The sequence below is a fragment of the Euprymna scolopes genome, chromosome 13 (assembly GCF_053919585.1).
Source record: "Euprymna scolopes isolate OS-2025 chromosome 13, ASM5391958v1, whole genome shotgun sequence".
In the NCBI taxonomy this organism is placed as follows: Eukaryota; Metazoa; Mollusca; class Cephalopoda; order Sepiida; family Sepiolidae; genus Euprymna; species Euprymna scolopes.
Genome location: NC_136494.1, coordinates 143,268,434 through 143,290,019, shown reverse-complemented (window position 1 = coordinate 143,290,019; position 21,586 = coordinate 143,268,434). Strand labels below are relative to the sequence as shown.

General features: G+C 34.0%; 1 protein-coding gene across 1 annotated transcript in view; it reads left to right on the top strand.

Moving 5' to 3' along the window:
• Positions 1 to 21,586, top strand: part of LOC145292211 (UDP-glucose:glycoprotein glucosyltransferase 1-like) — a 300,458-nt gene that overhangs the window by 132,925 nt on the left and 145,947 nt on the right. The window contains exon 37 of the mRNA XM_080138524.1: positions 5,180 to 5,252. Within this exon, the coding sequence (XP_079994650.1) occupies positions 5,180 to 5,252 (73 nt within the window). The remainder of the gene's footprint in view (positions 1 to 5,179; positions 5,253 to 21,586) is intronic.

Below are 21,586 nucleotides of genomic sequence, written 5' to 3'. Positions count from 1 at the left end.
GTCCTGAACTGTCATCTAGGCTTCAACCTCTGTCCCATCGACGAGATGTTGCATCCCTCTGCCTGTTCTACAAATACTTTAATGGTGAATGCTCTGACGAACTGCAAACACTTGTACCTCCCCGACGTAACTACCCCCGACAAACCCGACAAGCTACTAAGTCTCATCCCTTTAAAGTAGAGATCCCTAGGTGCAAGAAAGCCTTTTACGCCAATAGTTTCTTCCCCAGAACTGCGGGTCTTTGGAACTCCCTTCCGGGATTCTGCTTTCCCAACTGCAATGATATGCAGAAGTTCAAGTGTAATGTTAACAAACATCTTTCAACTCATCTCCCTTCATAATGACCCCGCTAATTAAGCCCCTGATAGTAGCCCCCTGCTTCAAAGTGGCACTGTGCCTTGTTTGGGGTGAAAATTGAATAAAAAATAAAGATTCGATCATATGAACTGATAAAAATTAGATCATATGAACTGATAAAAATTAATAAACATGCACACTTAAATGAAATAGTCAAAATCCTGTCTTTTAATATCCGAGGGCATTCCAAAAGTAATGCTTCCTATTTTTTATTCCATCCAAATGGATCACACGGGAATGCAAACTGCATTTTTATCACGACTGAACTTATGGATATTATCCTTCCATTATAGATAATGACGATGTGAGACTCTAAGAAAGCAACCTCTGTCATAAATGTGCATCAGAAATAGATGTCGTTGAATTATTGGCAAAAATGCATTGAGAATAGTGTTGACTGTAGAAAAATAAATTCTCGTACGTAGAAGGTTGCTCTTTTAATGGTACTACTCCATTTTTCGTAGCTCTACAACTTTTTGAGTTAAAAAAAAATAGGTGGTTTTAATTTTGAAATGATCCTCATTAATATTTTATTTGAAAACAAACAAAACAACAAAAAAAAACTTTTTACTCACGTTCACCCCAAACAAGGCATATCACCACTTGGATGTAGGGTGCTACTATTCGGGACGATGCCTAGGAAAAAGTAACAAGATGTTGGTTTACGTTACATTTTAACTTCTGCATATCAGTACAGTCAGGGAAGCAGGTGGAAGGAAGGGAATTCCAAAGTCTGTTTGAAGGAAGGAGTAGAAAGCTTTCTAGCATTTAGGGACCTCAACACTGTAGGTGTATGATTTTATTGCTAAGCGGGTTTGTCAGGTATATGATTTCCGGCATTTTTTTTTTTTTTTATCGTTAGTTTCCGGCATTTTGTTTGTTTTTATCGTTAGTTTACTTTGTAGCATGGGGGGGGGTGACGAATAAGAGAGGAAAATAGAGACAAATACATAAATAAAACAAGAAAATCAAGTTTAAACAAGGTGACATGAAAAACATTTAGGATGAGTTTTAAAAAATACTTAATGTGTTTGCCATAATGTTCCGTCTGCCGTCTTTTTGCCAACTGGTAGCCGGCATGTCGTGTCTTTGTAGAGCGTAAGAAGATTTCTATTTCCGGAGAACTTGGACGAGTGCCTATCTATTTATAGAATAAAAGTTGTTACGTTCAGATGTGTAAAATATTTAATTTACATTTTTTTTTTTTTTTTTAATTTTTTTTTTTAATCTCTTGACAAAGGCTTCCTTTCTAGGGCAATTGCTCTCGACATATCAAACGGCCTTCGACAAGGTATGGCATAAGGGTCTACTTCACAAGATTTCCAGCTACGGTATAACTGGAAATGTTTTCTCAATCATTAAATCATTTCTCTCCAATAGGCTCATAAGAGTAGTGGTAGATGGACAAAAATCGGAGGCCTGCAATATAAATACTGGAGTCCCTTGGGGGTCAATCCTGGGCCCAACTCTCTTCCTGATCTACATCAATGACCTCCCTAAACACATACTTATATCATTCGTTGACATCTATGCTGATGACACGACCATCTACGGCAACACATCAAAGGCTGTAAATGACAAAGTTCTCTCTGATTCTCTCTCCTCTGATCTTGAGCGCGTGGTTCAGTGGGGGAAGACGTGGCTGGTTACCTTTTAATGCATCCAAAACCAAGCTCCTATCTTTACATCATCAACGCTCTGATCCCCATCTGGCATCAATTGTGATGGATGGCTCTCGTTTGGGTGAGGCCCCGTGTTTTGACAAGCTTCTGGGTTTTACCTTTACTCCTGATCTGAAATGGAACACGTACATCAAGTCTGTTTCCAAGGTCGCTGGAAAGATGGTGGGATCCTTCTACCGCTCCAGAAGATACCTCACTACTGATGCAATTCTCTATCTATATAAAAGCCAAGTACGTCCAAGGATGGAATACTGTTGCCATATCTGGGCAGGAGCTGCTAAAAACAGCCTATCCTGCCTTGACAAAGTACAAAATAGACTTCGTGGCTTAGTTGGGGATGCCCTTTTCTCTACCCTGCAACCTTTCTCCCACAGAAGAGACGTTGCGAGCCTATCCTTGTTTTATCGTTATTTCCATGGCAAGTGCTCATCTGAACTCCAATCTCTGGTCCCCCCTTGCCAATCTTTCACGAAAAACACCCGTCTAGCTGAATCCACTGTGAAAAATTTCCCCCACTCTTTATCTGTGCCTAAATCAAAACGTGGATTCCATGAACAAAGCTTCTTTATTAGAACTGCACGCCTGTGGAACTCTGTTCCGTCTGCCTGCTTCCCACCGGACTACAACTTGGATGTCTTCAAGTCCAACGTTAACAAATTCCTAATGAACCGCCCCCTTAAGTAAACACTTCATCAAATCTCCACACTAACGTAATGTACTTGCAATAACCCTTATCCCTGAGTGGCTTCCGGGCCTTGATAAGTGGTGATCACTGTAAAAAAAAAAAAAAATGTACGTTGAGGGGGCACAAGTGCAGTGAGTTCATCAGAGCACATTCTATTCAAATACTTGTACAACTGGCACAAAGATACAACATTGCGGCGATGGGACAAGAGTTAGAGCTTAGTTAACAAAGTGGGATATATTAGATTGAAAATTCTTTTTTGTTGGATCCTATCCAAGGGAGAGACTAGTGGTTGATGCACCATCCCAAATGTGGCAGCAATACTCCTTGCATGGTGGCTTTGTAGAGGTACAGGATACTCTCAGGTGTGTGAGTAGTCTTCTAGCATGGTAGAGGAAGCGCCCCTTCCTTGCAGCAGCCTTTGCAATGTCCTCAATGTATTTATTCCAGTTCATGTTGTCTATGAATGTTAAGCTGAGGAGATTGAAGAAAGAATTGTAAACTATGAAAAATCTCATTTTGATAGCGAATAAATAAAATATAGTTATTAGTAATTTCATTAATACGCGCACATTTCTTTTGAAGAATATCTGCTAACGCTAATAAAAGGGAAGTTTTCTTTGCAATTCAAATGTTCAATTCTATGTAATGCCCCAGACATGATTGAGGAAGTGATAATTATTATTGTTAGTATCTGTAGATATTAATATGATAGTGTGATGTTTGCTGTGTCACGCTTACACCTTCTTTCTTCTGAGTGACTGTTGTTTGTTATGACCTTCATTTTCTTGTAATAAATAATTTTACCAAGAATTGTTCATACGTTTTGGTTTCGGTTTCAATTATAACTGAAGAAATGCAAGTTATATATATATATATATTTGTTTTTCATAAGTTTTGGTTTTGATTTTGATTCAAGCTGATGCATCCAAGTCATATGGATATATATTTTTTTTATTTTTGAAATCACAACTTTATAATATAAACAACTTTATAATATAAACAACTTTATAATATAAAGGGTAAAAATCTGTTTACATGTATGTATGTATGTCTCGCAAGAACTTTCAACAGGGGTGACGGATTTTCACGAGCCCTTTGGAGGACAAATATCGAAAAATTGACTAAAAACATTAATTGCTTCACCCTCAACTGGGCACTTTCCTGCTGGGGTAGCAAAAAATCGTTCCTTCATGACAATTTAGCCAAACACATATGTGCAAAAAATGTTCTTTCTTGAATTAGTTTAAATATGTTAAAAAAAAAACACCTAAATTTTGCTCACGCGGTCACAGACCAATCTGTATGGTAGCAGCATGGTTATCTTAAGATTGCACGTTCAAGCCTAGATATCAGATATATATATATTTTTTTTTCGATTTTCAAAGTTTTAATATTGAAACAGGATTATTTATGCCATTTTTGTTTGATTTTTTTTTTTTCATCATGTTCGCTGTTTTTTTTTTTTTTGCTTGTTTTTCTGATTTTTTAAAGAAGTTTTAACATTGTTTTTTTTTTTTTGCTTGTTTTTCTGATTTTTTTAAAGAAGTTTTAACATCGTTTTTTTTTTTTTGCTTGTTTTTCTGATTTTTTAAAGAAGTTTTAACATTGTTTTTTTTTTTTTGCTTGTTTTTCTGATTTTTTAAAGAAGTTTTAACATCGTTCGCTTCTTTATTTTGCATCAGGTTCGCTGTTTTTTTAATATTTAAACAAGGTTATTACGTTCGCTTATTCTTTATTTTCCATTTTGTTTTGACTTATCCCCCCCCACACACACACACCTCCAAACACCCCGGACAACGCAAGGTACTCCCACTAGTAATATATAAGAATAAATAGAAAATTGGCTCTGTAAAAATATATACAAAATCTGCATAAATTAAGATATTGTATTTAAGCATATTTTATGACCGGGCAATGCCAGGCATCTCTGCTAGCTTAAATACTTTTGCAGTTTTAACAAAATAGCTACAATAATAACAGCATCTCCATATACACTGAACATCCACAGAATGCCAACACTAAGATATCACATATGAAAGAGTCCACTGTGGAATTTCCACAGGTCCCGCTAGTTGTCATTGTCATTTGCTATCTGCGATTCTACAGTTAAAAAAAAAAAAAGAAAAGAAAATGAAATACAACTTTTTAAGGTATAGGATTTTCAGTCATAAATGTTGTGTATTAATTTTTAACACAAACAACAAACTACTGCAACAAAAATGTTGAAATTTATATAACACCTGTAATTTACATATTTTGTTGTCCATAAGCTTATTTCATTTTCAAATTGTGTATACATTATTTTTAGTCGAGGAAACACACACACAAAGGAAATAATATACATTAAGTATTAGTCTGTTTATTTTTATGTAATTTTTTTTTTTATTTAATATTTTTTAAATTTATTTTTTTTAATTTTTTATTTTTATTTATTTATTTTTATTTTTTGCAGGTACAAAATTTTATTCTTAGATGTTTTGTTTCCACTTGATGTGAAGAAAATCATATTTGTAGATGCTGACCAGGTAAGTGTCGTCTGCACCCTTTCTTCTATCATTTCATGTATCGACATGAAATGCAATAATGTGGTATATTTTATGTTCCGATTTTCAGTATTTACTTCAATAGTGCTCAATAGATAAGTAGAGCTAGGTAATAGGTCATAAAAATATATTTATAGCAACTAAGCTACACTGCGGTTTCTATATTTCAACCATGTAGACACTTTAGCCGATCAATTCCATATGAGGATGAAATGTGGAAGCCTCAGGCTTAATTGCCATAAATATATTTGATGAGAGAAAAATAATAAGTGAAAATAAAAAATAGACAAAAGAGAGAAATGGTAATAGCACATGCTTCTATCAAAGTATTTTTCTTTGTGTGTGTGATCAAAATTTTTAAGTTTAATGCGAGGCATTATGAAAGAAAATAAAATCGCTTTTTTTTTTTCACGTTTTTTAATATTAGTTATGACGTTTCTGTAAATAAAACACTTATATATACACACACACACCAGTTGCAAGGTATTCAAGCGTGATAACTAATAAATTTAACGAGGTTATTAAGATATATTTTTATTAATATAAACAAATTTACATGGTTGTGACACTGGAAATGCTAACGTTTTGGACAAAAGTCGTTTCCTCATGACAATTTAGCCAAACACGCGTGCGCAAAAAAAGTTCTTTCTTGAATTAGTTTAAATATAAAAACAAACCACCTAAATTCGCTCAAACGATCATAGACCAGTCGTTATAGTAGCAGCATCATTATCTTAAGATTGCATGTTCGAGCTGAGATATCAGATATATATATATATATATATATATATATTGTTTTCAATTTTTCATATTGAAACGGTTATTTATGCCATTACGTTTTTTTTCATCACGTTCACTGTTGGGTTTTTTTTCCAATTTTTGTAAAAGAAATTTTAACATTTTAAACATTTTTTTTTTCGTTCGCTTCTTTATTTTGCATCACGTTTGCTGTTTTTTGTTTTTGTGATTTAAAAAAAAAGTTGTAATATTTAAACAGGATTATCTTACGGTATCACTGGTAGAATACTTAACATAATTAAATCCTTCTTAGATAAGAGAAAAATCCAGGTTGTCCTCGACGGTCGTACATCTAAACAATATGATATAAATGCGGGAGTGCCCCAGGGATCTATCCTTGGACCTCTGCTGTTCCTGATATTCATAAATGACCTCCCCAACAAAATTGCCTCCGAGATGGGTATATATGCTGATGACACCACACTCTATAGCAGGCACGACAGGAAAACAAATGAATATATATCTAAAGTAATTGCAGAAACACTAGAGGATGACCTCCAATCAGTAGTGGAATTGGGACAAAAATGGATGGTAACGTTCAATGCCACCAAGACAAAACTGGTTTCATTCAATAATTACAAGAAACCTTCTCTACCACCTATAGCAATGGCCAACGACTCTTTATCTGAGAGTACGTCTCTCAAGCTCCTTGACCTAACATTCACAGGAAACATGAGTTGGAACAATTACATCAAGGGCATCGCCAGGGCCGCTGCAAGGAAGGTGGGCTCTCTCTACCATGCTAGAAAACTTCTAACACCCGAAAGTATCCTGTACCTCTATAAGGCCACTATTCGCCCATGTATGGAGTATTGCTGTCATATTTGGGCCGGTGCATCGGCTACTAGTCTCTCGCTCCTTGACAGGGTTCAAAAGAGAGTCGCAAATCTGATAGGCCCTAAACTGGCATCTAAACTTCAGCCTCTGTCCCATCGTCGAAACGTTGCATCCCTCTGCCTGTTCTACAAGTATTATAATGGTGAATGCTCTGAAGAACTGCAAGCACTTGTGCCCCCACGACGTGAACACCCTCGACAGACCCGACAAGCTGCAAAATCCCACCCCCACACTGTAGAGATCCCTAGATGTAAAAGAGCTTTCTACTCCAGTAGTTTCTTCCCCAGAACTGCTAGACTTTGGAATTCCATTCCAGGTCACTGCTTCCCCAACTGTACTGACATGCATAAGTTCAAGTGCAACGTGAACCAACATCTCGCTGCCCTAATCCCTACATAGTACCCCAGTAGATGTTTCCCCTGATAGTAGCCCCCTACACCAAAGTGGCAATGTGCCTTGTTTGGGGTGAAAATGTAATAAAAAAAAAAAAAAAAAAAATTATTACTTTATTTTCCATTTACCCCCTGCCTCATACCTCACATAACAATACAAGGTGACTCCACTAGTGCGTATATATATATATATATTGTTATATCGTTACTTTAAATAAGAATACAGCAAGAAACACAAGGTTATGGGTGACACAGAAACGTGTGTATTTACAAGGGAATACAGGTGACATAAGAGTTACTCGACATCTTTGTCTTATTCTCTTCCTGACTTTTTCTTTCTCTCTGTCACGTGAGTGGGACAATATACCTATAGTTCATTTCATCTATGAAGGGATGTTAGGTTATTCCATTACATTTCCTTCCTCCTAAGCTAAATTCTTCCATAGAATTTTGCTTCTAACATTTTTTCCTTTTTAAACTTTGTCCAAAAAAATTTGGTCCTTTTCTTTTTACTCATCCTCACCATTTGTGTTTGCCGATTTTTTACTTTTGGAGAGTGACTGGATTTCTGAGGTACTTCCTTGTTTGGAGGCTGTATATGGAAAGTGTCATATAGAACTTCCATTGGTAACTCTTGGTTTCTGACTGTTTCTATGTATCAGGGTCTCAGTTGGTTAATGTTTTTTTGTGGAAAAAAGTTTGCCCTTTTATAATGTAAACCATTCTCTCAATTCTTCTGGAGATTATGCCTTCTTCCCAAAAACTCTTCCCTGCCCGATAATTTTTGAAGAAAACTTTATCCCCGTCATTGTAAGTCTTGTACCTTACATTATCCTTGATACTTTTTTTTACTTTTTCTCTTGGGATTAACCGGTCGAACACCGAACGTACCTTCCTGGCAAACATAATTTTATCTGGGGATAATTTAGTATTTTGATTTGGTGTTATCCTATATATTGCTAAGAATTTTTGAATGCTTTTTTCTTCCGTGTCGATGTTATTATTCTTTTTTTAAAGCTCGTTTAAAAGTATCAACAAATCTTTCCGCTTGTCCGTTTGATCGAGGGTTAAAAGTTGGTGTTGTAATGTGTTCAATGGCCAGTGCCTCACAGTAGTGCTTGAATTCTTGACCTGTGAACATAGTGCCATTATCACTAACAATTGTTTTTGGAACTCCGAACCGACTAAATACCTCGTCCAGTGCTTTTATTGTGTTTGCCGCTGTAGGGTGTTTGTATTTAAAAATTTCTGGCCAAAAAAAAAAGAAAAAAAAAGAGGAACTGACATTTCACGAAGCATTAAAAAGAACAATTTTTCTCGGAATGGAAGAAAGTTGTCCATTTCAAATTTCCTTTGTTTCATAAGAAAAAAAATACTGAGGAAAAGGATGCACGTATGCTGTTGGTTCGGTGTCAATTTCATGTGTGTAACCCCCTCCAAAAACCTTGTCTACAAAAGAATTTTTTTTTTTTTTTGTGGTTTAAAAAAACAAAAAACTATTCAGTGAATTTATTTAATGCTTTGTGTAGGTACTGTTAACCTTTTGTTTTATTACTGTGTTAAAAAAAAAAAAATTTTCAACATGGAACAATTAGCCGAGTTTACAAAAACTATACAATTAGCACTGGCGTCCCAACAAAGGCAGGTTGAATTTTTACAAAAAAAAAACAGTTAAAGCAAAATGAAGCATTAAAAACAATATTAATGAAACAAGAAAAAAAGGATTGTCGGTTCACTCTGGAAGGAATTGCAAATTCGCTGACAGAATTTTTATATGAACCAACTAATGGCTTAACGTTTCCAGCAAAGTTATGTTGAGTTTTATTATTTTTCTAGCAATAATTATATTCTATAGGAGTTATTCTCTTCAGGAAGTTTAGGAAGAATTATCTCCCTTACAACTGAATAGTGGCTTCACATTTTAGGGATGAATTTGTGTGTATGTGCTTGTATCCTATATTTGTACACATCTCGAAAATGTGGGTATGACTATTCAATTGTAAGGGAAACAGTTCTTCCTAAATTTCCAGGAGGAGTAACTCATATGTAATTATTGCTAGAAAAATGCCAACAAAACTCAAAGAAAAAAAACTTTCTTCATCCAATACATATCTATATAATTATAAAACTCAAATGACCTTGTAACGATGTATGTAACCCACTTTCTGGTTTACAACATCCGGTTGTGCATGCATGCATGACCTGTGCACTGGAATATTAACGTTATTATTTCGAAATTATTATTTAACATGGGAAGAGTGGGGTTTAAAATAACTTAAACGTAATACAGAAATGAACGATGTAAAAAAAAAAAAAAGCAGACAGTATTAACAATTGTTTATTTGGATAATTTAAACGCAAAAAAAACAAAAGAACAATTGGGACACTGGAATATTAACGTTATTATTTCGAAATTATTATTTAACATGGGAAGAGTGGGGTTTAAAATAACTTAAACATAATATAGAAATGAACAATGTAAAATAAATTTTTTTTTAAAAAAAGCAGATATATCAAAATTTGAATTTAACTATAATAAGTATTATGGTATCTGTTCAGTGTACATTTACCTATAAGTATGGCTAACCACTTATAATTCAGTAACTGTAATTTCTTTTTCAAAAATAAACAATTATAATAAACACAATGACTCATAGAAATATATCTATATTCTTTTTTCATTTTAATATACTTTCATAGAAATGTTTCTGTTATGTCGAAAAAAACTATTTTCTTTACGTCACAAGTGTCACGCTCATGCATTAATTCCATAGCTGATATAGCATACTGACCCAACGGGTCACGGGTAGTCTAGTATGAATTATAAATCACTCTATTAGAAAAAAAAAAAAATGAAAATTGCAACTAAAACATGCTCTCCATTGTGGCCTTGATAAATTTTAAATCTAGACACAAGACCATGCATTTAGGACCAATCAAAATAAGGGAAATAATACTGCTTTTCAAATTGTTCATGGAAAATAAAAAAATTGTAAATTCATATTGCAATCCAATTTGATTGGATTAATGTTTAATGTTATTGATTGATATTTCTCTTGTAGATATGCAAATGCTATTTATATTTGAGATTTTCAAAATCTTAATGTCTGAAACATTTTTATAACTTTATGCCTTTAAAGATTTTTATAACCTGACTTTAAAGAGAAGCTAAAATTGTGAAAGCCCAGCCTCGAAGGGTACTTCAACTAGTTTGAAAGGTATTTGCATCTCAATTATTCAACTTGACTCATTCAATAAGTTCTGCTTCTCAATTTTCAAATTGACTTTCACAATCACCAAATAAAATCTTTGAAATCAAAAATGATCTTTTCTTTAAGAAAAAAAAATCAGTCTATTTTCAATTTGAAAAAGCAAAGAAAACTCCAGATTATTTTATTCGGTGAACAATGATTTCGATTTGAAATCTAAATTAGAATACTATTCCCAAAATGAATGCTTCCCCTCAACAATTTTTATTCTCTAAACTGATATGTATTTTTTTTCTCTGGAAAATTCAATGGACCAGTTGCGTTTAATTATATTCAACTTTCAATAACTTTTATTGAATTTATTTTTCTAAGAAAGATTTTTAACTTGTTGATCCTCTTTTATTAAGGATTCTTTAATGCTCTGTCTGCAAGCCAGGCTGTTCATCATGATCGTTTTCTATATTCTGAGATGCGTTTTCTAGTCAGTCATGCTCAAGTTTGAAATAACGTTTTGACTAGTCAAACAAGATCAGGTTGTCTGAAAATTAAATTTTTGATTTAAGTGTACCAAACATTTATGTTATTGTTTCCCCCCCCCTTTTCTGTTTGTGAAACTCTGTCATGCAAAGCCAAAAACATTTTTTCTCTATAAAACAACCAAACAAAACACCATGAATAAATATTTGACGATATGTTACGCCTAAAAACATTTTTGTAACTTCCTGAAATTAGTATTAAATGACCTAAAAAGGGTTGACATGCCATAAAATAAAACAAACCAAACATCATGAATAAATATTTGAATATAGAAATAACTTTAAGCATAGAATCTTTTTAACAAATTATTAAATTTGGCATTAAATAACCTGAAAATGGGTTTATATGTCATAAAATCAACCAATCAAACCTTCTCAACCACTGACGTTAATGATACACTGCATGAAAATACTTCCCTCAAGCTCCTAGGGTTTAAATTCACAGACAACATGAATTGGAACAAATACATTGAGACAATTGCCAAGGCTGCTGCAAAAAAAGTGGTCTCTCACTCTCTCTCTCTCTCTCTCTCTCTACTGTGCTAAAAGGCTACTCACACCTGAGAGTATCCTGTATCTCTACAAGGCCATCGTTCGCCCATGCATGGAGTATTGTTTCCACATCTGGGCTGGTGCATCTGCCACTAATTTCTCACTCCCAGACTAGATTAAAAAAAGAGTCGCCAACCCAATACATCCTGAACTATCAACTAAACTCCAACCTCTGTCCCATCACCGAAATGTGGCATCTTTGTGCCTGTTTTACAAGTAATTTAATGGCAAGTGTTCTGATAAACTCAAAGCACTAGTACCCCCTTGACTGCAATATCCTTAACCAACACGACAAGCAGCAAAATCCCACCCCTACACTGTAGAAATTCCTAGATGCCGTAAATCTTTCTACTCAACTAGCTTTTCCCCTTGGACTGCTGCATAACATGCGGAAGTTAAAATGTAACACAAACAGAAATCTCACTACTCAACTCAACAAATAGTATCCTTGCAAATCTATTAAAAAATTGTAGCCCCTCATGACTAACTGGCTCTGTGCATTGTTTGGGGCAAAAAAAGTAAAAAAAAAAAGAAAAAAAAATCAAACGAAAGCACATATTCAAATAACATTTCGTATTTTAGATTTCCCTAAAAAAGATTATCTTGCTGGTTATTTGAAATAGCATTTTGTCATATTCAACTTTCAGATGTCTTTCTCCTCAATAAACATAGAATAAAAGAACACATCTTAAATATATCATTTCTGTTTTGTTTTAATGTTTCACCCCCCCCCTCAAACACATTGTCCTCCTATGTCTGGAAAATATGGTCAGCTCTAAGTTTGGTGTTGGCAAGTTATAGAATCACAATCCCATATTTCTTTCTCCTTTTGATTACAAGACTTCCTCCAATGAACTGTAATAATTTGTAGCACAATAAATTCCATGACTGCAAAAGTTGTTAACTAAAAACAATGAATAAAGTCTGTCAGTCCCCTTCCCCTTCCCACCCTCTCATGCTTCAAATCTCATGAAGGAAGTCATATCCCCCTCCCCATCTCCCATTAACCTTCTTAATTGGCAATTTGTATTAAAAGTAAATACTGGGTAATTTTTTTTCTCTCTCTATCACTCACTCTCTCTCTCTCTCTCTCTCTCTTTCTACATATCTCTTTATATAACTACTTCATTTACTCACATAAAATTAATATACAAAAGTATAGATTTATGCATAAACTTTAAGTATTTACTTCAAAAGTGCTCAATACGTAGGTAGAGCTAGTTAGTAATTTATAAAATATATATGGCGATTAAGCTATATATATATATACTAGCATTTTAGCCCGGCGTTGCCCGGATGTGTATGTTGAGCCAAAAAAAAATAAAAATGTGATAATAGGAAGGCAGGCTCGACCCGTACCACAAAGGAGGAAAAGAACGGGGTAAAACCTTACGTTTATGCTGTTACGACCACCGCCAAACCGGAAGCGACATTTTCTAAAATTAAAGCTAGACAATCTAAAGGAGAGGATAATTTTAAAAAATATCAGCGAAAAAAGTGACACACCCCCTCCTGTAGAAAAGTGTCTAGTTGAAGGGGAAGATATTAATGTTTTTAGCCAATTTTTCGATATTTGTCGTATGAAATGTCGAACTTTAAAACGGTACTAATCTTGGTAAAATCGGTGGCCTCTATTGAAAGTTTAAGGCAGACATGCAAACATATATACATACATTTATATATTGGTAACTAAAAATATTCGACCCAAACTGTTTAAAAAGATTACCCTATCTCTGAATACCCTTTATGTAAAATTTCAAATATTTAGACCAGAAATTGTCTGAGTAGTTTGGAAGAGACCGCAGAGGTCAATTTTTTTTTAACTTTGACCCCTGTTATGACCCCTTAACATTTATTGTTTTGGGCTCAAATCAAGTTATTAAGTTAGATCCATGTCCAAAGAACCTATATCTAAAATTTCATGTGTTTAGACCCAAAATTGTCGGAGGAGTTTGGTAGAGTTCTCAAAGGTCAAATCGTTGAACTTTGACCCTTTAATCGCCAAATTTCTGGCCAAAAACCGATCACATCGATTTTCCCAAATCTCAATACCTTGTATATCAAATTTCGAGTCTGTAGACTAAAAATCGTAGGTTATTGCATAGGGAAATGTACACAGATACGCAGATACGTTCACTTTTATAGATATATAGATATATATCTTTTTCTATATCTCTCTTTCTTTCTCTCTATATCTCTCTTTTTTTTATATCTCTTTTTGTCTATATCTCTCTCACTTTATGCTTTAAACTTCAGGCAGGAAAGACATAAATGTTCTGTTTTTTTGTACACCAATATTGTTGCTAATAGATTTTCAAAATACTTCCATCTCCCAGGATAGAATGAAGGAATCATCTGTAATTTAAAATGTGAAGAAAGTTGTGGCTTATAAAATGTCATAAGAATATGAATTTACAGCTACAGAACCTGTCTAGACGTATTGGGAATGGAAAACTTAAATCCTAATAAAATAACTTTCTAGCAGTAAAGTTGCAAGATTTTACAAGTTAAACCTCAATAGCATTTAAGCTGACAGATATTTGCTTCTGACTAGCCAATTTGTAGTTTTTGTTGTTTTATTATGTTATTAGAACTAAAAAAGGTATTTTGCTTTTTGTTTTTTTAAATGAATTATTCCGGTTTGGAAAACTTTTCAAATGGACGCATTCTTTGCTGATGACCGTAAAATTATGGAATATAAAAAAAAAATGTGTTGAAGACATGTTTGACAGTCTGGTAATAATCTTGTAGAAGTAAATGTTATTTGCCAGTGCCCAAATATGTACTCAAAAAGCAAGCACCTGGCCAAATACAAGAAACAATAAAATAATTATCAAATGTATCAAAAGGTTATTTCAGTAAAAATTATTAATCTGATACAATCACCTGCTGTGAAGAAGCAACAGGCTTGATCAATTGTCAAAAAGAAGATATGTTAAAAGTATGATGTTTGAAAGATCATTTTTGACAAAAGTTTACATTGGTGTAATAAAAGTCAGGCCAATCCAGTGCAACAACAGTGGCTGAATAAAACGGCCTTGGAGTGTGGCTAAAGTGACAGTACTGTTGTCGTCATCACAAATGGTTATATAAAAGAAAAAGGATATTGTTGTTGGTTGACAATTTGGGCTCAAGAAGAATCAAATCATTGAATTTCCATGTATCTCACCCCTAACAATAATATTTTCATATCAGTGTCGTCCTTTTTGTTAAAACATCAGAACTACAGTTTCATTGTAATTCAGTAGTTTGGTGTTGTCTTCTTCCATTTTGTTTACTTCTCGTTTAGTTGGAAGAACATGTAACTACTGAATAGCTTAGACATCCATTTCTTATTTTCTTTGATTTATCTTTCATTTCGACCAGATTTATTACGTAGAATCCTTTCACTTCTTGTTTTATTTATCATGCCATGCAGCCATTAAAAATGAAAAACACAAAAAGCATGATATCTATAATATAAATCTCACCTGTCTGTTTAAATGTATGTATGTATGTCTGTTTAAATGTATGTATGTATGTCTGTTTAAATGTATGTATGTATGTATATCTGTTTAAATGTCTGTTTAAATGTATGTATGTATGTATGTCTGTTTAAATGTTTATGTCTGCCTAAAACTTTCGATAGATGCGACGGATTTTCAAGAAATTGGTATCGTTTTGAAGCTCGACCCTTTGGGTGACAAATATCGAAAAATTGTCTGAAAACATTAATTCCTTCACCCTTAACTGAGCACTTTTCTACAAAGACTGTTCGCTTTTTTTTACCGATATTTTCGAAAGTCATCCCCTCTTTTCGATTGACTTGCCTTAATTTAAACCTTCACCTCTTCCGGTTTGGTGATGGGCGCAACAGCAAAGACGTCACTTTTTTTTTTTTTTTCACATTCTTTTCCTCCCAAAGCAGTAGAGGTTCGAGCCTGCCTGCCTATTACCACGTTTTTAAAAATTTTTTGCTTAACACACACCTCCAAACACCAGGGCAACGCTGGGCACCCAAATCAGTATAATTATAAAGGAAACCACAAAACAAAGTATAAAACGCACTAAATATCTAATAATACCAAAATTATTTGTATGACTTTTGATGCAAGTCCACAATTCAACTTAAAACAAAAGTACAGAAAAAATCTTTGATATCCGTACCTGTCACATAATGGAGATGCCATATTCCAAAAATCATGAAAATTGATAAAGTAATGTTTTTCTGATTTATAAAGAAAACCATTTTTAAACGATTTTAAGTGAGTAATGTGAAATCGTTAGCATTACAAGGTTGTTCTCACAAGTTTAAATTATTGTGGACTTATCTGCTTTATTTTTTAAAACTGATGACGTGGGACTATGTTCTTTTTGCTTACTTATAAAATTTTATTTTCTTATTCAAAAGTAAAACTATTTGATCAATTTATGTGATTTTTGGAATATGACAGATTTGTTTTGTGACAGATACATACATCATAAAGATTTTTCTGTATTTTTTTTTTTTTTTAAGTTGAACTGTGGACTTGCACCCCTTATTTTTCTCCTTGTGGTTGTTATACTAATATTTTAGTTATTATTTTCAAGTTGGGAATTGTAATATATATATGTATGTATTTTTTTATACAATATGCATCTAGGCATAATAAGGTTTTAAGACTCAAACTTCATATTAGAATGTTCCAAGTGGAAATATGGTTTATTTTAATTGGTTGATTGAATAAGAATAATTTACCTTCATGAATTAAATAAATTGTTTGGTTTGAAATTTTGTACTGTTTGTCAAGTTCTAACTAGAACGTTCCCCAGATTGAAAAATACACTTGAAGAATGGTTTAGTTAGAACATTAGGTGATAGTCATTTACTGATCCGCGCTTTTTTTTTTAAATCGTATTTCCAAGTTTAATTAAAGTTTTATGTTTTTTTTATTCAATTATAAGGTTAAAGTATAGAAGTTAAGAGGTACAAAACACCCTCCCCTCCCCATGTTAAGAACGGCTTTTTAAATAATAACGTTATTATTTCAGCACGGATCAATAAGTGCACTAGTACCAAACATTAATTTTAAAGATGCACCTATGTCCTAGACAGATCAAGTATGTTTGAACGCAGTGTTCTGTCTTTTTTTAAAATGTTCTTGTATGAAAATCATAATTCAAAATATCCAATATTCTTGATAGAGCAGGTAGTAACTAAAAATGCTCAATATTCTGGATAGAGTAGATATCTTTAAAGATTGCCTTACCTGGGAAAACCAACATCGATATATAAAAATCTACTGGGCATTGGAGTAAGAAATGGTATATAGTAATGAAAAAGTGCTTAATATTCTGATTAGAGGAGGTGTGCTTAAATGCAACATGAATTTTTCTAAATATTTTTTTTTATTTCTATCACCAGACAACACTGAGTATACCTGCTACTTAATAATACTTTATATCTACGTACAATTAGGTTTAACACCCAAACTTCATTTTATAATTCTCCATATTTTTTTTTTTTTTTGTTTTTTACACAGTGATCACCACTTATCAAGGCCCGGAAGCCACTCAGGGATAAGGGTTATTGCGAGTACATTACGTTAGTGTGGAGATTTGATGAAGTGTTTACTTAAGGGGGCGGTTCATTAGGAATTTGTTAACATTGGACTTGAAGACATCCAAGTTGTAGTCTGGAGAGAAGCAGGCAGATGGAACAGAGTTCCACAGGCGTGCAGTTCTAAGAAAGAAGCTTTGTTCATGGAATCCGCGTTTTGATTTAGGAACAGATATAGAGTGGGGGAAATTTTTCACAGTGGATTCAGCTAGACGGGTGTTTTTCGTGAAAGATTGGCGAGGGGGGACCAGAGATTGGAGTTCAGACGAGCACCTGCCATGGAAATAATGATAAAACAAGGATAGCCTCGCAATGTCTCTTCTGTGGGAGAGAGGTTGCAGGGTAGAGAAAAGGGCATCCCCCACTAAGCCACAAAGTCTATTTTGTACTCTGTCAAGGCAGGATAGGCTGTTTTTAGCAGCTCCTGCCCAGATATGGCAACAGTATTCCATCCTTGGACGTACTTGGCTTTTATATAGATAGAGAATTGCATCAGTAGTGAGATATCTTCTGGAGCGGTAGGAGGATCCCACCATCTTTCCAGCGACCTTGGCAACAGACTTGATGTACGTGTTCCATTTCAGATCAGGAATAAAGGTCAAACCCAGAAGCTTGCCAAAACACGGGGTCTCACCCAGACGAGAGCTATCCATTACAATTGATGCCAGCTGGGGATCAGAGCGTTGATGATGTAAGAATAGGAGTTTGGTTTTGGATGCATTAAAGGTAACCAGCCACATCTTCCCCTACTGAACCACGCGCTCGAGATCAGAGGAGAGAGAATCAGAGAGAACTTTGTCATTTACAGCCTTTGATGTGTTGCCGTAGATGGTCGTGTCATCAGCATAGATTTCAAGGAATGATTTAAGTATGTGTTTAGGGAGGTCATTGATGTAGATCAGGAAGAGAGTTGGTCCCAGGATTGACCCCTGAGGGACTCCAGCATTTATATTACAGGCCTCCGATTTTTGTCCATCTACCACTACTCTTATGAGCATATCGGAGAGAAATGATTTAATGATTGAGAAAACATTTCCAGTTATACCGTAGCTGGAAATCTTGTGAAGTAGACCCTTATGCCATACCTTGTCGAAGGCCTTTGATATGTCAAGAGCAATTGCCCTAGAAAGGAAGCCTTTGTCAAGAGATTCACTAATCCTGTGGGATATAATTATATCGTGTTATATTATATTAGTCTAATTGTTACAAATGTTGATTAAAAATCGATTTTAACTGGCTGATGGAATAAGAATGATCTACCCCCATGCATTAAATACATAGTTTAGTTTGAAATGTCACACAAGTTACAAAGTTCAACTAGACAGTCTCCAATAAAAGAAAAAATGCATGTGAAGATCTTGCGGAGATGAAATGTGCAAATAACTAAAGTGAGAATAGTAATCCAAATGATTGCAATAATAGCAATTATCAATCTACATCTCAAAAGTTCAATCAATAATAGCAATTATCAATCTACATCTCAAAAGTTCAATCAATAATAGCAATTATCAATCTACATCTCAAAAGTTCAATCAATAATAGCAATTATCAATCTACATCTCAAAAGTTCAATCAATAATAGCAATTATCAATCTACATCTCAAAAGTTCAATCAATAATAGCAATTATCAATCTACATCTCAAAAGTTCAATCAATAATAGCAATTATCAATCTACATCTCAAAAGTTCAATCAATAATAGCAATTATCAATCTACATCTCAAAAGTTCTGCAAAAACAAAAAAAGTTTATTCTTTCATATATAAAATACTCTCCACCTGTTTATTCATGTCCCCTTCTTTTTTTCCCTCTTAAAATGAAACTCGTTAAAAGGATGTCAAAACTCCTGTGAGGAGGAAAACCACGCAAATATCAACTGCACCCACTTCACAGTGCATTTGGCATAAAAATAACGATAACGCGAGGGATAATATCTTGAAAAGCAAACCAACGTCGGCTGTTGACATGATGTTGTTCCTGCTTGAATCCAAATCAGAATATTTTCCCATGGTTCAACGCGCTGCCACTGGGCTCTAAAACGAATCTGATGAGGATGCAGAGCGGGTAGGGGTTGGGGTCACTCAGCTGAAGAGGAACAAATATGGATGACTGTTAAAGAGTTGTCATCTTTTTCAAGGGGGATGCTTGGTCTGATTGCGGGGGTTGGGGGGATGAAGCGATAGAAGAGCATTTTTAGGTCATGATGTACAAGGTGGTGACAGCACCAACTTTATCAACACCAACAGAACCTGAAAATAAACATAGTGTGTTATAACATTTGCTTGTGTTCTGCACCCCCATCCTTTCCAGGTTTTGATATAAATGATGGGGGGAGGGTGCACAAGTAAACATAGCCGCACTTCCATTTCTTTTGCTTTCCCTGCCAAAATCTATTTAATTGCAAATGATTAAACCATAAGATTTTCACTATTTTTATCTCTGTATTGTTAATACTTGGCCAGTTTTTTGACTGATATATTTTTTCTGTTATTTTATAGAATTCTTGTAATTGCCAACCTGATATATACTCTTTTCTCCAAAATTTTTTTTTTTTTAATAATTTATAAATTGCCAGTTAATAAAGACGTAAGAATGTTGCTCATATTTTCCATGGTTCAGGCTGTTCTGTTGACTGCAACTTCATGCAGAACAAAAAAGCACTAATCCTGAAAATGGGATCACCTATAGGCCATCGGTGGCAGCCTATGATGCCTGAAGGTGGGTTCCTGCTGGCATATCATCTGTAGTCAAGTTGCATAACTGGTCACTTGCAACACTCTATACAGGCCCTTGCTTCAACTAGCCATATCATACCAAACTGTATTATTTAATCTGATTCTTTGAAAAATTAAAACCTTACTTTTTATTTTTCTCCCAAATAGATACTAGGTGATGGCTGATGGCCAGTCGTATTGAGAACAAAGATGATCTGTGCCAAAGAGTAATGTATTCTAGGAGTAATGTTCATACTATTATTGTGGAATTTCTTTCTAGGTGTGATGTTTTTTTTTCTTAAGGTGTGATGTTTTTTTGTTTTTTTTGTTTTTAGGTGTGATGTTTTTAGGAATATACAATAACTAGCAGTTCCGCCCGGCTTTGCTCCGGCCCTATGTACTGTTCGTAAGGTTATATGTATATATTAAAAGGTGTGAATATGTAAAGTAATATCTTTCTGTATAATAGTCTTCCTTAACTACCATAGAGAAAAGACAGACAGACATTTACACTTTTCTAGATATATAGACAGATAAATAGATAAATTAGATGCAATATATAGTAATGGTTTAAACAGTATTACAAAAAAACAAACTCGTGCGCCACCACTGAGAATCGAAACCAAAACGTTCAGCTCACAATTTATTTTGCCTCTGCCGTCAATGACTGAGCTATGAAAACATGTTTACTGATAGGCTAAAAATTAAAACCTGAACCAATAGCTACTACGTTATGAATTCGTAATGCCTTCACCTGGCTAATTTCCTTTTTTTTAATTTTCACACTTTTGCGCCGATTTTCCCGGACTAAAACCCAAATATAAAGTTTCGCATGGATTCAAATACCTTATATATGAAGTTTCATGTCTGTAAACCAAAAACTCTAGGAGGAGTTTGGTAGGCAAAATTTGTTAAACAAAAATATATCCGTAAAAATAAATATATATGGAAACAATCTTGTATTTACCATAAACTTTTTCCGCAAATATTATGCAAGTATAAATCATGTAGGATATCTGCATGAATATAATTACACGTAATTGTTAACTAAATATGATTATCCCATCAGAAAACCGAAGCAACTAATAGGGAATTAATTAAAATGAATGTTTAAAAGAATATGCAAATTAGCTAGATCTTTTGCTAGTGAATGCATTTCCACAATCCATATATAAGAAAATTGTATTTTCTTTTTAAATAAATAGAAAAGAGGGTTTTTAATATGAATATCAATACACACAAAAGAAAAACGAATTCATAGGAGCATAGATTATCCTACCTATAAGATCCCTTTTACAATTTTATTCAGCATTAAATGACACATAGATAGCTGACATGCCGTAAATTGACGTGGTTCTCTTACTTCTCATTGGTGGTTAGCTTAAACATGTTCCTACATTAAGAAGACGACGATGACAACCATTTTTTCGTAAAGTATATTTTATTAGCTCTGCATCCATTTTCCTTAACCACGATTTGCTTTCGGTTATTGTCAGGCATTAAATGAGATGTTTGAATGCTCTTATCTAGCACAATATGAGATTATCTTTTTTTTTTTTTTTTTTTTTTTTTTCAATGTTTTTACAAGAATTGTTATTTTTCTTGAAATCCTTCCTCCATATCACATGACCATAACCAACCAATCAGACATCTGACCAAATGCAAACCCAAAGATCAAATCTTTAAATACAATCCAATAA